Source organism: Rhamphochromis sp. 'chilingali' (assembly GCF_963969265.1).
Source record: "Rhamphochromis sp. 'chilingali' genome assembly, chromosome: 12".
Classification (NCBI taxonomy): Eukaryota; Metazoa; Chordata; class Actinopteri; order Cichliformes; family Cichlidae; genus Rhamphochromis; species Rhamphochromis sp. 'chilingali'.
This window is the reverse complement of record NC_137939.1, coordinates 30,315,559-30,332,355: the sequence shown is the minus strand read 5'-3', so window position 1 is coordinate 30,332,355 and position 16,797 is coordinate 30,315,559. Positions and strand designations below refer to the sequence as shown.

The 16,797-nt window shown below is 40.5% G+C and overlaps 1 protein-coding gene across 1 annotated transcript in view; it reads right to left on the bottom strand.

Annotated features, from left to right (window-relative positions):
• Positions 1 to 16,797, bottom strand: part of plxna2 (plexin A2) — a 165,769-nt gene that overhangs the window by 94,442 nt on the left and 54,530 nt on the right. The window contains exon 4 of the mRNA XM_080898783.1: positions 5,402 to 5,536. Coding sequence (XP_080754909.1) covers positions 5,402 to 5,536 — 135 coding nt within the window. The remainder of the gene's footprint in view (positions 1 to 5,401; positions 5,537 to 16,797) is intronic.

Below are 16,797 nucleotides of genomic sequence, written 5' to 3'. Positions count from 1 at the left end.
CATGTAAAGTGGCTGCTAGTATTAATATTAAAGAATAACCTTTGAAGATAATATGTGGTGCATAACCATGTGTGCTTTGTAAATGTAGAGGAAGATGTGGTACTCACTTCGAAGCCTAACGCTTTTGATACAATTTATGCAGAGGTGCTGCAGGAATGTAAGACATATGACGCATCGAGACAGAAAAGACTGTCTAGGCAGCAGCTCACTCGAATCTCCCAAAACAGCAATGACAGCAGAAACCCCAAATTTTTGGATTATTGGTATAAATATAGAAACAGTTGCGCAGACAATTCGCATAACATGACTCAAACATGTGATCTGGCAGAAATCCATACAACGGGATCTGCCGAATCACGGGATACACAAGGACATTTGTAATGCACAAACTTCAAAGTCAGTCCTAATAAAATTAAACGATTTTATTTGATTAAACCAGCATGTCTTGTGATTATTCAAAAGAGGCACCATAGTGCATATACACAGATAAATCTTGAGATGAAAACCTGCTGTTATGTATTTCAGGACTGTCAGTAATGATACAATACCCCTACAGGAGGGCAAACACACACACACACACACACTGCTCAGGGAGTAGAGAAAGCCAGTGAGCCAGGTCTTTTCATCAGTTCCACTGCACTGCCTCGCATTGGGCCAATCTCACCACATCATTAATATGGTGAATGCTATTGTCATTGCATCTACAAAACAAAAGCACAGTTTAACATGGCAGGACGATGGATCAAATATGAAAAAGGGAGTTATTAAATATGTTTGGAGGTGAGTCAGTGATGGTGTCTTGTGTGAGAATGTGAGAAAGAAACAAATGAAACAAGAGAAAAGAAAAAGTTTGCTAAAATATTACACGAGGAAGGTTGTGTGCAAGTCAGACTGAAGATTCACATGCAATAGGCTATAGGTAATGAAGTCTCCATCAGCCTTATGGACTTGCCATTACAATATTGAGAGATTGGTGTTTTCATGTATGTGCAGTTCCAGTGTTTTTATAACAGTGTACACATGATAAGGAGAACCAGTGCATTGTGACTAAATGTATGTAAATGAATACTAAGGGAAGCATGTGTTTTGTTTGTGTGACTGTGTGTGCATCCCCGTGGGTGCCTGTCTGCATGTTTGTATTCACAGAGGCGTTGCACATCCCACAATTCTTAGCCACAACACAGAGTGTTGTGTGTGAGGGTGTGAGGACAGGAGAGAGAGAGAATTCTGGAGCATGGCCTTGCTGAGCAAATTTTACTCTTGCTCTCCCAATTTCTGTCCGTCTCCCCCTTAATGTCTGTCTCTCTCTTGCTCTCTCTGTTCCCTCTATTTCCCACTGTGCCAAACACAGAGGACTTCTTTGTTATTCAGAGTAGGAAATGCAACTGGAGCCAAATCTGCCTTGGTTTCCGTTTGATATCATCCCTCCTTTGTTCCTGCCGTCTCCCATCGCCATGTGCTTGGCCTTAGATGGCATTAGTCAGACACATGGGAACAAGTAGAGCTTAGACAAGATATAGCTCGTGATGTCCTGGATGTGTGACTACAAGTGTAGCTCGAGGTGATATTTAAGCTTATGATGAGATAAAGGTCAAACTGGGCAAGACAAAATACATGCAAATTTGAATTCCAGGCATACTCCGGAAAACTCAAAAATATATTTGGATCACAGCTTTGCAAGAAAGGTCTTCATACGAAAAAATATGTTGTTTTACCTAACATACCAAAAAAATGAGGATAATTTTGAGCACAGTACACTGCTGTGAAAAATGAGCTCATGGCTAAGCTGATACCAGTCTATGCATTCAGCTGGTATTTCCCATATAAGACATGCCACTCAAGCTGCTTTAGCCTGTCCAGAGTTGCTGCACACCTGCAAGCTGCTTTGCAACCCACTTTCAAAAAAACTCCTTTACATGGTATATGACTTAATGGTCATATTTATTGTCATTGGTATCAGCTCTGTTCTTGTTGCTGATCTCAGTGTTTTTTTACTTTCCATATATGCACAAGGATGAGTGGGGATGTCCTAGAACAAGCAAATACCAAAATGCAACCAAATATATATTACTGCAGATGAACATAACGTTCCTTTGCCACTGATTGAACTGTTTCCAACTGAAAGGGCCATATGGGTCACATGCACAACCTCTCTACAGACACTGTCAGATATGGTAAATGGCCTGTATTTGTATAGCGCTTTACTAGTCCCTAAGGACCCCAAAGCGCTTTACACATCCAGTCATCCACACATTCACACACTGGTGATGGCAAGTTACATTGTAGCCACAGCCACCCTGGGGCGCACTGACAGAGGCGAGGCTGCCGGACACTGGCGCCACCGGGCCCGTGGGCCACCACCAGTGGGCAACGGGTGAAGTGTCTTACCCAAGGACACAATGACTGAGACTGTCCAAGCCGGAGCTCGGCAACCTTCTGATTACAAGGCGAACTCCCAACTCTTGAGCCACGATATGACTATCAGGAGGTGTCTTTCAACATGCATGCCAACATCCCTGAAGCAATTGAGCATGTTTCAGTATGTGTGTGCGTGTCTGTCTCCTTCGATCCTCCCTAACCCCTAGAGAGGAAGACAGAAGAATCCCTACACTGAATACTAATAATATTCACCACGATCACCTCTCATTCAGATGACTAGCAGTTATGAGCTCAACATCAAAAGCTTCTTTCATCTGCAGAATAAGTGAGAATAAAGGATTTAGTAAATATGGGAAAGAGACTTTAGAATCAGTGCAAACTCTTCTTTACTTGCTCAGTCCATTGCTTCAGAGTCATCAGTTCATTGTCCAATACCTGCATCTTATGTTTATGCATGAAATTTTTATATTTCATTTAATATCAATATACATGTTTTGTTTATATATACATATCTATGCAAACCTCCTCCAAACATAGAGATGTACAGTTATATCTTTTGATTAATATACTATATAAATACTTATAAAGAGGCTTGATAAACTGTATTATTGTGGGGTCTTTACCTAAGAATATAAAGCGCTTTTGAGGCGACTGCTGCTGTGATGTAGCGCTATATAAATAAAACTGAATTGAACTGAACTTAAATAGTATAATTTGGCCTTCAATGTACATTTAGATCCATAATTATTTTGACAATAATTGTAATTTTCACTCTGGATTTTAAATCAAACTGCCAATATTGGACTGAACTGAAGACTTGAAGCTTTAATTCAAGGGGTTTAACATGAGGACTGCATTAACCTTTAGTAATTATCAAAAATTTTATATATGGTCCTAATTTTCAGAGGCCTGCATATAATTGGACATGATTGGCCGTTTCCCTTAATATATCATGAGAAATTAACCAGATAAAAGACCTGGAGTCCTAAACACTGAACTTGCATTTGGTAGCTCTTCACAAGAAATCTCAGCACAAGCTGTCAATTCAACTGTACAACATCACCATTAGTATGAAAAAACAAAAGAAACCCTAAAGAAATAGCACAAACTTTAGGAAGGGCCAAATCAACACACTGGTACATTCTGAAAAAGAGAGAAGGCAGAGCAACACCAAAAAAAGCATGTAAAATGACTAAAGTTTTCCCTTTAAATACATGAAATAAAGACAAACTTGTACCAGGATGATGGTAGGAGAGTATTTAAAAAAGGTTAAAATTAAAGAACAGCGCACGATCCATAACGTAGTCTGTCAAACATAGTGGAGGCAGTGTTATGGCATGGGCATGTACGGCTGCCAGTGGAACCAGGAGACTAGTGTTTACTGATGATGTGACTGCTGATAGAAGTAGCAGGATAAATCCTGAAGTGTACAGGGCTATATTCTGAGCTCATATTCAGCTTAATACCGCAAAACTGATCAGACAGTGCAAATGGATGATGAGCCAAAGCATATTGCAAAAGCTACCCAAGAGTTTATCAAGGGAAAGAAACTGGATATTCTTCAGTGAAGGCATAACAGCACAACATTTGATGATCTGCATGGCTTCTAGAATTTAGGCAGCCACTGATTGCAAAAGATTTTCATTCAAAATATTTCTATTTAAAATAATGTTAGCTGTCTAATTAAATTTGGGGCTCTTAAATTGAGGGACTATGTATTGTTGTAATTCCTAAATAGTTATTGCAGTACTTGTTAAACTCCTTAACTCCTTAAATTAAAGCTTAAAGCCGGCACTCCAGTCACATCTTGATTGCTTTTAGAATCCAGAATGGTAGTGTGCAGAGGCAAAATTGTGAAAACTGTGTAAATGTCTGAATATTTGTGGCGATGACTTTAGCAAGCTTTAGCAAAAAAAGATAAACTAGAATTATAATCTTGGAATATTTTTTGCTCAAAGTACTGAGCTGTTACTGGTGAAGTGATCCGACTTTGGCTTTATTGTTATTCTCACATCAGGTAGGCAGCTAGAACTGTGCAACTTTTCAAGTGTTTGTTTTTATATATATATAAAAAAAAAAAGAAAGTGTAAGTCATGTGCTGAAGGATAAAAAAAATAACGTAGTACTACATTTACGGCTCCGTTTTCCCGTCTCTGAATTGGACATCATTTCAAAATTACTCTTTTACACGTTATCCATCCACCATGGATTCAACCCATAAGCTAAAGCTGGGTGTGTTAAAAGAAGAGATAAGAGGAGAGGATGGCAATCTATCACCTCACACTGACAGCCTTGCACGTTGTCTCTCTCTAGGGCTGCTACGCTGCCACGCTCCCCTGCAGCTGCTCCTCTCCTCTTCTCCTCCTGTTGTCATCTCTTTTCCAAGACACCATGTTTTCCCCTCCTTTGCATCTCCTCCCTTCTACTCTGCCCTTGTGTCCCCTTTTACCCTTGTGTCCTCGCACTTCTTCTACCTGTTTAGTATGTCAGTTGCATTGATGGTTATCAGCTGCTGCCCACCCAGACTGCAGTGCTGTGTCACTTCATTAGAAGTGTGAAAAGATGACCTTGCACTCTGTCTCCATTTTTTTTTCCTTTACTCCTAAGTCGTACACTCCTCCAGCTGTCCCTTTTCCATCATCACTCTTTCTCCCATGCTTCAAGCAGCCAGTCAACCTGCCAGTCTCTGCCCTTCTTCTCCTTCATCCACTCTCATTGTACCTTATCTTTTCCTCGTCTGTCTATTTCGTTTTCCCTGCCCTCATTGTTCTCCTTCATTATCAAATGCTGTCACAATGTCCCCTGCTGTGCCACCCTGGTTATTTATAGCTAACAGTAGGTGGTGGATTGCTGATGTTGAGAGGTGGGCCATCTTGCGCCCTGCTGGAGCTCACACATTCGCACAATATTCCTGACATTTCGAACATATGCATACAGAGACAAAGGCACATTAAAACCATCTCTTCTTATGTATGGACACTTGCGTCACATATTTTCAAGCATGCAGCTTTCAAATACCTACCTGTCTCTCAGACATGACGTAGAGGTAGTTGCGGTCAAGAGAGAAGGCCATATCCCTGAGGACAGGGCTCCCATCCTTGATAACCGAGATCGTTTCATACTGAACACCACCGTGAGGAGGCCCATCAACACGAATCTGACAAAAAACAGAACACAAACAGGTCAGATTTAGCTATTTATACCTCAGTGACAGCAGGAATAGTAAAACCAGATAAAAATGATTGACAGGAATGACAAACATGATTCATTTTTTTTGTTTTTGTTTTGAAAAACACTGAAATTATTTAGCTACTTGAAGTTTCAGTTGGAGGTGGAGATTCTCCTTGAGGATCGCTTCCACTAGAAAGAATGAATATGAATATGACATAAAAGCTTTTTTATAATTGCCAACAACTGTGCAACAAACCATAATATTTTCATAGTATGAGGTAATGTAAGTCCTCTATAAGTTCCTTGTAAGACGGGGTTATAAAAACTGTGCGGAATTATTTGTGGATATTATTAGACCTTTGTGAAACTTGAGCTGTGTTTTGGTTTTCTCTTTCCCTCAGTGAATGATGTATTTGCTCAGGAAAGCTTTGAACTTGAAGCCAAGACCACCTTACTGCAAAAGCAATGGAAAAGAATATAAAATGACTTATATTAGGCATCTGACCCAAATGGGCCAGTGCTAGCCTTCGTCATTCATTAGATCCCCTTGGCCAGACATAAACAGAACAGCAAATCTTGAGGAGCAGCATGGGTTGTCTAAACTTGAGTGGGGGTTTTCTGACGTTTCTGTGATGTCACATGTCACTAGGCCCTCCTCCAACCATGAAAGCTGATGGCTTTATCATCTGTCCATCCTTGCATGCCTCCATCCACCCAAATATTCATCTGTCTATTCAAACAATGACAGCACCAAAGAGCTGTCAGGCTCACAGAGGGGAAAGTCAAGGTCATATGTCTGTCAAAACAAGATCTACAGCGAAAGTGGGGGGGGGGGGGGGGGGAAACGAGTGCACGCACAAACTGTTGTGTACGAATGTGTGAGCAAGACCATGTGTCAAACTGCTGGATGATCAAGTAAGAGAAATGTGATTTAAGTTCACACAAAATCCCTGGAGCTCTGCCTTCAAAGCTTGAGGGTTAGTTGGGTACACGACAGCAGGCACCACAGTTAAGGAACAAAGCTCAAAGTGGTTAAGCCTTCCATGGCTGACCTACATCTGACCTTGGCAGACTAATCCAAACATTGAAAACAGGACATATGTGAAAACCATATGTAGGAGGAGAAAGGCAGGATGTGGGGGCCGTGCCAGTCTTCATCTGGTTACTGACACTGCAGTGTGGAGGGAGACCTCAGCAAATATGCTCATCCATAAAGCATGTCGGCGCACGGCCAGGCCAGCACTGTTCTGTTCACTACTGTGTCAGTGTGGGTGTTGTGAGTGCATTTTTGTGTGTGCACCCGTAGGAGCAGTCTGTCATGCTGTGATATGTGTCCTAGCAGGCTGCCACTAGGGATCACAAGATAACCCGACCTTCCCACTGCAGGCCTGCAGTTCATCTGAATCAGATCGCTATCACACAGTCTCTCACCACTGTCCAGGGGCTTTTAAATTAACATTTGGCCAGAAAGAGACTCACATACAGAGATGTCTATGAGTGTGTGAGGAACAAAACCTCTACTCTCCAGACACTTTGTTAAAAGAAGAACAAACATACTAGGCCTACCAGCAACAAGACAGTAGAGCTGCTCTATTAAGGCAAAAATAGTTTTTTGTGTTTGCTTTTGTGTTTTTGTTCAATATAAAAACTACAACCATTTTACACGATCATTTTATAAGGTTGGGTGACTGGTCAAATATGTCAGGAAATGGATACATCTATTGTAGGTTGTTGTTTTCTATATTTTCTTTTCAATTGTATTTTGATTATTTAGCCTACATATTTAGTGCACTTTAAAATAAACTTGATTATTAGTGATTAGCGTATTAGGCTCAGTTGCTGAATGTGCACCTAGTCGCCCTGCTACATTCGGCACTGACAGAGAATGTGCAACTTTTTTATTTTTATTTATTTATTTAACATATTACACAGCATAATTAACACAAACAGAATGAGGTACACTGATTTTAATCAATAATAATTTTCAGCTTATCTTGTTTTTATTGTAGCTGTTGGAGCCAACATTAAAATTGAAAATAAAATTAGATTAGTTGCCCAGTCCTGTTTTAAAAAACAAAAATAATAATAATGCAAGTGCAAGACTGTTTACAGAGACATTGTATTAGTGACTGGGTACGAGGGAAGAAGATTCACTAATACTCTCTTTCTCACTCTTTGCTTCTATGTAGCTTTTCCCAAAGGCTTATAGCTCACAAAGAAAACCGAATAAACATTATTGACAAATGACACTCTCACCATCCCACTATGTAAACACAAACACATTCACATCCAGATTTTTTTTTCCCTTTTCTACAGCAACTGTAAATCTTGCAAAGACTATTATATTAACACATATGTAGACACGCTGTTAGAAAGTATAAAAAAATATGAACGTTTGTGTGAATTGGGTCAGTTAAATACAAGTACTTTCCAGAGCAGACTCACCTCTGGGTGGGCGAATGAGAGAAAAAAGAGAAAATGAAAACCCAGAGCAAGTAAATGGAGGCACCAGTGCTTAGTGGACCAAAAATAATTCTGTCAAAGACTCCCTCTCTTTACCACACTCCCACACTACTATTCCACCAGTCAACAAAATGTACCACCTGAGTAAGCGACTCTCATGCTCAAAACATCTTTTTCTCAGCATCGCTTTACTTCAACATTTAGCCTGCTCTCTCAGGTACTTAAATCTATCCCATCTTTGCGCTGTACGACCTTGCATTATTTATCAGGCCGGGTGAAAAAGCTGCAAACAAGTTGGTTTCATACCCTCAACTGCCTCACAATATTACTGCCCCTCTATTTTAAGACTGCCCATCCATGGAAACAACCCCTGATACCCCAGAGAGCTCTCCTTTGGTCTGTCCTGGCCTGACATGGTTCCCTTTTCAACACCACAGCCATTAGCTAGCCTCTCTCTATCACCAGCATTGGAGAGCTGCAACTGAGTATAGTTGAGTAAGAGGGGAAAAAGTGAAGATGGATGAGATTGTTGAAAAACAGTCTACATTCTCCCCCGGGGCCACCACGGGCAGCTTTATGTTGAAGAGAAAAAACAGCGCTGTCATGAATGATGAAAAAAATATGATCACGGTGAAAAGATGAAAACAGGCATCATAAAAACTTGAAGCACACAGATAGCTGCGATACTTGGTTTTAAAAATCCAAGCCCCTTAAAACTATCATGAGGCAATAGTTTAATTATAAAGGTGGTGGTGTATTTGGCTTGAAAACTTCAATATGCACATCTGGACTCCGCAGGTAACCAGCATCTTTTGCCATGCTGCCAGAACCTAGCAAAAACAACAGGTTAAAAAACAACAACTTTTGCTTTTATTTACAGGCTTTCTGTCACAGCACCTAGTCAGCATTAAATGGGTAGCTGTTGGGGGTGGAGAGTGGGGCTGGGGTGGTTGGCCAGCAGGGAAGCCACGGCAGAGGCATCAGAGGCCTCCCCTTGTGGCTACAAGGCCCTGTGCCAGTGGGGTGCTTTTGATCAGACCATGTAAGCACCCTGAAAAAACGTTTGAAGATTGACCAAACTCCAATTCAAATTGCCCTTCTCCTTTTTTCCCTGTCCTGTTCTCTCTCTCCCTCTCTTTCTCTTGCTCTCTTTCCCTTCCTGGTCTCTCTGGTTTTGAACACTGTGCCAGACACTGAATCCCCAACTGCGAGAGTCCGTGTGGAGCAATTTGCTTGAGTGCGGAATAAATCCTGCGTAAAAAGTGCATCAAATGTGTGTTTGCAGTGTGTTGTGGATGCTGCTGTTCTACAGTAAAAGGAATTGGAAAGAACATTAAAAAACAAACAAACTGCAGTTTCATCAAAAAGAAAAAAATCAATATTAAATGTAATATATGCAAAATGCCAAAATGGTTTTGATTTGGTCTCAAAATACAACCGTGAAGTAACATGAGATGTAACAGTATGTTCATGTCTATAGATTGATGTCTGTTTCACAGCTTGCCCTGTTCCAAGTGTTTGTTCAACAGTAGACGCTCAATTTCTAAAGAATTTTTCTTCTTTAATGGTCCAGCTGCTAACTATTACCTGAGAACTGTTTTCTTTTTAAATATGTGTGGAAATCTTCTTTTCAAAACTTAGCCTTGAGGGAGGTTAGTGTTCTGAAACAAGACAAGCATGTGTACAGCTCGTTGCCAAGACCAATACAGATCCAGAGAGTGCACATTATTTTACCACCAGATTTCAGCTAGCAGAGCAGAATGTAACCCACATATGAGAACCTTTACCAAACCACAGAGTACAACACACTAACACCTTGCATTGGGATAGAATTAAGTCATACTGTAGGTCTTCCACCTACATGTTGTACCAAAATAGTAAAACAAGAGTTGATTTCTAGGAGATTATGCTCTTATGGCTGAATCTCAAAGAGAGAGAAAGAGAGTCCCTGAATAACCTATCTGGCAGCTATCTTCTGCATCTGCGCTAATCCAGTTCAGTAGTCTTGAGTGTTGAAGTGATAGGCATTGCCTTTATCTGCTTGATCCCACACACTGGATTAGATTCTGCTAAAGTACACCACCGCACACTTTCACACGCTGTCTCAATACACAGAGATACCACAGAGGCAGCTATGTTTAGGTAAATGGCACTTGTATTCAGTTAAGGTCAAATACAGTTTAAAGTCAACCAGGAGACCTGACATAGACCACGATGGACTTTCACTAATAAAGCCCAGTTTCTCTGATAGAACCATTCTCAGTCTTGCCAAATAGCCTTGAACGTGGTGTTGAGACTACCACCTCACACCTTGGATCATATGACAACTGATAAACTGCTGAAAGCATTTTAAGCGCCAGTGATGCTTCTCATGATTTCAAAAGCTTTTGTGATAGCCAAAGGTGCTCTTATGCCATCAGGTTTTGCATTGCAAGCACACCTTTAAGAAAGAAAAAGACCTTTTCCACAAGCTCAGAATTTGTCTTTTACCTTAAAACCCCTCCAATGCATGAGAATATCAAGGAAACAGCCTTGAACTAGAAACACCAGAAAGCTACACTAAGCTCACATAAATATTTTTAGATCTGTTACACAGAAGTGGGAAAAATGGTGAGGTGTGCTGATAAGACTAACCTTCTGGGGATGGCCCACCATCCACCAGTCCAGAGTATTGAATATGGCAGTATATTTTAAAGATGCTAGAGTCCAGAAAATTATAGACAAGCTGTCCTTTTGCATCTGTGGTGTGACACACTAGGTTTAACTAACAATGTGATTGATCTCAGTCTTCCAACTCCCAAAAGCATGCTTAATGTACAAACAGCCCCTTGCCATCAAATTGAATATCACTACATATTTATTTATTGTTTTTCAACATGCATGGTTACTTAAGGAGGCTTTTTTTTTTAACCTAAACTACAATATTTTCCAAAACATAATCAATGTAGTTTGGTGCATAAACCTAACCAAGTATGTTTTAGTGCCTCAACTTAGCTACTGACTAGTAAAATGTTGGTGCAAATGAAACGAATCAGAAAGTGTAAGTCATGGAAACAAAGTGAACAATCAAAGCCAAACAAGACACGAACCATGGCTGACAAACGTCTGATTTACTACACCACCATCTCCCAACCTCCCAACGCAGACTTTTTCCACTCTTCAAAGGAAGACTGTTATCTCCAAATCCAATACTGCCAGGTCTGGTGGTATAGATCTGATATGCCAGTAGCTTCTGACAGAACGGCAGAGTTTGACGCCCTGGGATATGTTGATATGGACACATACTAGATGAAGTCAGATGCTTTAGGCGTGAGATTGGGAATGTATCACTAAGAGTGGACTGGTGGTATGAGTAACATTCGGGAAAAAATTAATTGCCAACACACTAGGAATAAAATACCAGTAAGACACCAATTCATTCTGATTTTAAGGACATCAGTAAAACAGAGCAGCATCTTCATGATTGCAACACCTTGAGTAGTCCTTCAAGGAACACAGTCAATGAGCAGTTTTACAGCCAGACAGACACACAGCTGGTTATGTTCCACACCTTGCAGAACCCTGTGTACCAACGAGGCTCACTATGTCTATTTTCATGTTTGTCCTGGAAACCCAGCTTGAAATGTAGCAGGCTGCTATTGTATTTCTCTACTTCAGGTGGAATAGGTTCAGGCTATTCAGCTGCCTGTGTGCGAGTCTCCCCCACCCCTTTTCATCCCTCTCCTTATTCTGCACACTGGGAGAAAACATGGAGCCTCTCTCCGCCTTGATAATGCATCTAATCCATCACCAGTGTCAGGCTGAAGAATTCTGGTGTCAGTAGCGAGCGGCGTGTAGAAATGTCCTGTGTATATGTGTGAGAAGACTCCCAACAGCCCAGTATGCCATCTCTTTTGTTCCTGTTGTACAATATAAGCTCCCATAAGGCTTATGTTAGCTTGTGTCAGTTCCCATCGGAAAGACTGAGGCTGGAGAGACTACATGTTGGTGAGGAGGAAAACACAAGAAAAGGCAGGAAGAGGGTGAAGAGGAAAAGGAAAGAAAAATTATAAACAATTACAGAGTTTGGAAAAAATGTAAGCAATAAAGCAATTTTTAAAGAGGTTACATATTAGTGGAGCGGGAAGAAAATGAAAATAGACATTGGAATTAGGATAATCACAAGAGACATCACTCTTTTTGTAAGTGGAATTCCTTTCCCCTCACCTGGCTCATACAGTGGCAGTATATCAGCTAAAGTGACCCGAGCCTACAAGGGGCAATTACTTCACATTTTTGGCAGGGCACCATAAAGCCTATTGATTTGGCTCTACGCCCCATGAACAAAGCAGTTAACCCTCTCCTCGACAGCACCTTTTCTCATCTGTTTGAAAAGGAAAACAAAAGCCTGCCCAGACGCCACAACAAATCACACATGCTGACCATTCAAATGGCCATTTTTTTGCTCCCACTAAATATCAGTGAGTATCACTAGCAAACATTCTATTAAACTGACTTCCAGAGACCAATGGTGCAATTTGCCGTCTGGATAATAGCTATATCCAACACTCGTTCAATAAAGTTTTAGCTCTGCAATATTACCATCTCTCTCGGTCACATAATTCACAACCCAAAACATGATTATATCAGCACTTTCTTCTGTTTGCCCCCGAGTAAAAAAAGAAACCAGAGACCACGGCATGCATTAAGGGGTCTGTGGTGGGATGAGATCAGGCCTCAACTCTAATCAGCCCAAACACATATTAAGCACAGCAGCACAATGTCAGGCCTATATTTAGCTCCACATTAAAACACTGAACAGAGACCAGCATGCTGCTGCTGATGGACACAGTCCAGAAAGGTTCACAGAGAGCAAAAACAGAGGGATGTGGTGGGAGGGATTTTCTGCTTAGCCCTTAAAAATCTGGGTTTGCTAGTATGATGAAGCTATTGTTCCTATTTGCACATAGAAACTGTTTTTTCTAAAAACTGCATTCTGGCGATGCCAACAACTTTAAGTTGAATATATATGCAAAACATTACACGTTTACATAGCTACACATAAGCCCACACACAATTCCAAGTTACGAGCACAAAATAACAGCTACCTCTGCGCGAAACCTCATCTTCTAATAAGGAAACGTTCTCTCCAGAGATTTTTTTCTTTTAAAGATGGAGCATTGACTGATGCGATGTACGTGTCGAAAGAACAAAGAAAAGCTATACCTATTTTATGTGAGTAAATAAGCAAGGGACAAAACAATCACGAAACTATTAGATGCAGCAAACACAGCTACTGATGGTTAGACAAAAGTTATTAGAGGAATGTCAAACATACTGAACCAGAAGAAAATATCACTCTACTGCTTTCTCCCTCAGTGTACTTCAAAGTAGATCACAAAGATATTTGAATCAAGAAGTAGCTCAGAAGAGGTTCAGGTGAGGGGCAAATTAGCTGAAATCATTCCAATTTCTCCCACCGGATTTGTGAGATTTAAATGTGGGACAAGACTGCCAGGTAGATGTGATACTAGGAAATTATAGCCAGTGGGATCCGTACAACAAATGAGAATATAAAAGCACTTCAACCAAGACTATATTTTATACTTGTAATGTGTTTGAACTTGAATAATCTCCCTACATGTTTCATGGGGTGGTTTATATTACTGAGATGTACTTGGTAGTGGTAAGTGAACATGCTTTTGACGAATGCATTGTGCTGTGATAAGGCCTTGACACTCAATGCCGTCTTCATTAAGGCCATAATATTACAGGCGTTCTTTGACACATGATAGAATATTATAGATAGGCATGTAAATGAGACGAGAAGAACAGAAAAGGAAAAAGGATAAGACATAAGATTACACCTACTAACTGGATGTTATAGAAATAGTAATCTGAAATAATCATAGTTTTTGCTTATTTCTGGCACCATCCTTGATCATTATTGCACTGTGATTGCACGCAGTGTGTACTGAGAGCATTTTCCCCTCAGGCAATCTATTAAAAAATGATGTGTTTTTCTACAAGTTATTGATGATATAGTTCTCATGCCACATAAATACAACATATGATCCACAGGTTTTTTTTCCCTACATTCCCAGTTGTATACTGCACAAAAAAAATAATAAAATAAGAATTACCATCATTATATTGTTGTCTTGGTATTTTTTACTGCCACTGGCTTTAAATAATCAGACATAATTTCAAAGTTTCAAAGGTGACTGTGTGGCTAAACCAGAGGTCCATCACCTTCACAGCCCATTACACCCTTCCACCCTAAATTTCAAACCATACCGCATGTAACTCTATGGAGACAGACATCACAACCTTTAACCTCTCATCTACCAACTTCCCAGCAACTCTTGAATAATTAGAGCTCCCCCTGTAAGTGGAGAGGGTAAGGACAGGGGTAAGATGAACACCACTCTGGGGACCTTTGACCTCTGCTGGCCAACAGAAACAATGCAGAAGGGGGAAGGGATAAGAACATGGGGTGGACTATGAGGGGTAAGGGTTATCCAATCAGTCCTTTTCAGCAACACAGTGATGCTACTGATGGGTTGAGGAGGGGTTGGGTGTCTGACCCTATTCAAACTATTAACAAGAAAACCAGGCCAAAACCCCTGTGCTGGACAAGGGTTGCCATAGTAACCTCTCTCCCCTTGGGCACAAGATCAGCAGGGAATCAGCTAAAACTGTGGTCTGTCTGCGTAAATACATGTATATGTCCACAGATATTCTTGGATATTTTAAAAAAAGCCGTTATGTCATTAATATTGTTTCAGTCATGAGGCTCAAGTTGAACTGATTAAGAGAGTGCGGTGCTCATTTTTAGTCTCCGTCCTTCAGAGGCCTTTTGATTGTTCCCCCGCTCCCAATTAGAACATGTGGTAAGATCAGCTTTCCAGGAAATTATAGCATTCCATCAGAAACAGTCTCGAGACTGAAAACAGGATACACTGGGCAATAATTGCAGTTAATGTTAATTAGTGTTAGTAACAACAACATACTTGGAACTGGTGACACAAACATACCTTTATAGTAAAAGAAAAAATGTACATGTCCCCTCTCTAAAATATGTTCCAACAGGCATGTCTAATGCTATCTGCACATAAAACAAGATAAAGACTGTCAGGCATATTTCTTCTGTGTGAGAACAGCAGCAAACAGGGCCTTGATTCATTAGTGTGCTAATTAGAAAACACTGTAAAAAATGACTTATGGTACTGTGTTCTCAGCAATTCTATGCACATTTAAGAGATTTACAGGGAGGAACACAAACACAGCGTCAGACAGCCACAGGCTTAAAAAGACTACTGAATGCAGCTGTGTGTCTTTATTTGTATATTATACATGCAAAACAGCAACAGGCCTGAGTCTTCCTGTAGACCAAGAGATCAGAGATGCTCATCAGTAGAGACATGTGTCTGTGACAGAGGATTCCTCCTTTATCCCCCAAACACTCAGACTCAAACAAAACATCCACACACTCCTCAGTCCTCTCTTATTCCCTCGTAACTCATACACATGTTCTGAAGTGGCAGAAGAGGAAAACTGCTGTGTATGCAGAATAGGAAAGCAGCATATTCTCAGGTCAGAGTTTCTTTAAAAAAAAATGACAGAGAAAGAGAAAATGTGTATATAAGCGTGAGTTTCTGTGTGATGCCAGCACATTTTGTAGTCTATGAATCTTCACTAAAGCTCTTTAAAAATGCCCACCAATCTTGCGTCGGGATTTAATGCCTGCTTCACTCCAGAAGGAATAGAGCAGCCAGTTAAAGTATGCTAATTCAGTGGCACTAAATATACTGCTTTAAATGTCAACCTTCAATTATTACACACACACACACACACACACACACACACACACACACACACACACACACACACACACACACACACACACACACACACACACACACACAGTGCCTCCCTTAAAACGACCACAGAATCATAAACATGCACACAAACAGCACACAAATCACTCTTGCACATGAACCTAGGGAATATAAATACTTGTACATCACAGCCACTTTATTCATTCAGATACTGATAAAATAAAGGACATTTGTGAAAGAAGAGTATAAAAAGTAGCGGCATCAAAAAGGATTTCATTCATTTTACGGAAGATTTTGCAAGGATTAGACAGATGTACAGGAAAAGGGTGAGAAGAAAAAAGAGAGACAAAATTGCATAGTGGGAGAAGGCAGCAATGGAGCAACTCAGAGCACCAGTATAGCCACAAAAGCAGCTAGCAAACAGCCAGCACAAACCCTGACACTCCTCCGCAAACAAGGGTGACAGCACCATTAATTCTATTAACCCTATTAGTATTCCATCCTCATAGTTTCTCTGGGTCAATACACACCTCCATCACACTGCAAAGCTTTTGCTTCTCTTCAAAATGTAAAGGGAGTAGGGTTGGGTAATGGAGGGTTCAGGGATTGATGTATAAATGGGAAATGAGACAATGACACATCCTCTGCTTAGGGTGCAGTAACCACTGTGGTAACCATCCAACTCTGTTAGACCATCACTATATGGCACGATGAAGGATCTACATGTGACAGGTAAGGACTGAGGAAGAGTGAAAACTGGTACAAGGCTCTCAATTTGTCTACGTGTCACATTTTTAAAGAGTAAAGTGAAAAGGTTTTTTCAGTTGACTCAGAGGTCACCACATTACATTTAGATACAGTGCAGCATAGATTTTCTACACTAAAAGAGTGAAATCCAACCAGTACAGAGAGGAGGAATGATAACTGCCATTCATAACTATTTCACCGTGTAACAGAAACCTAA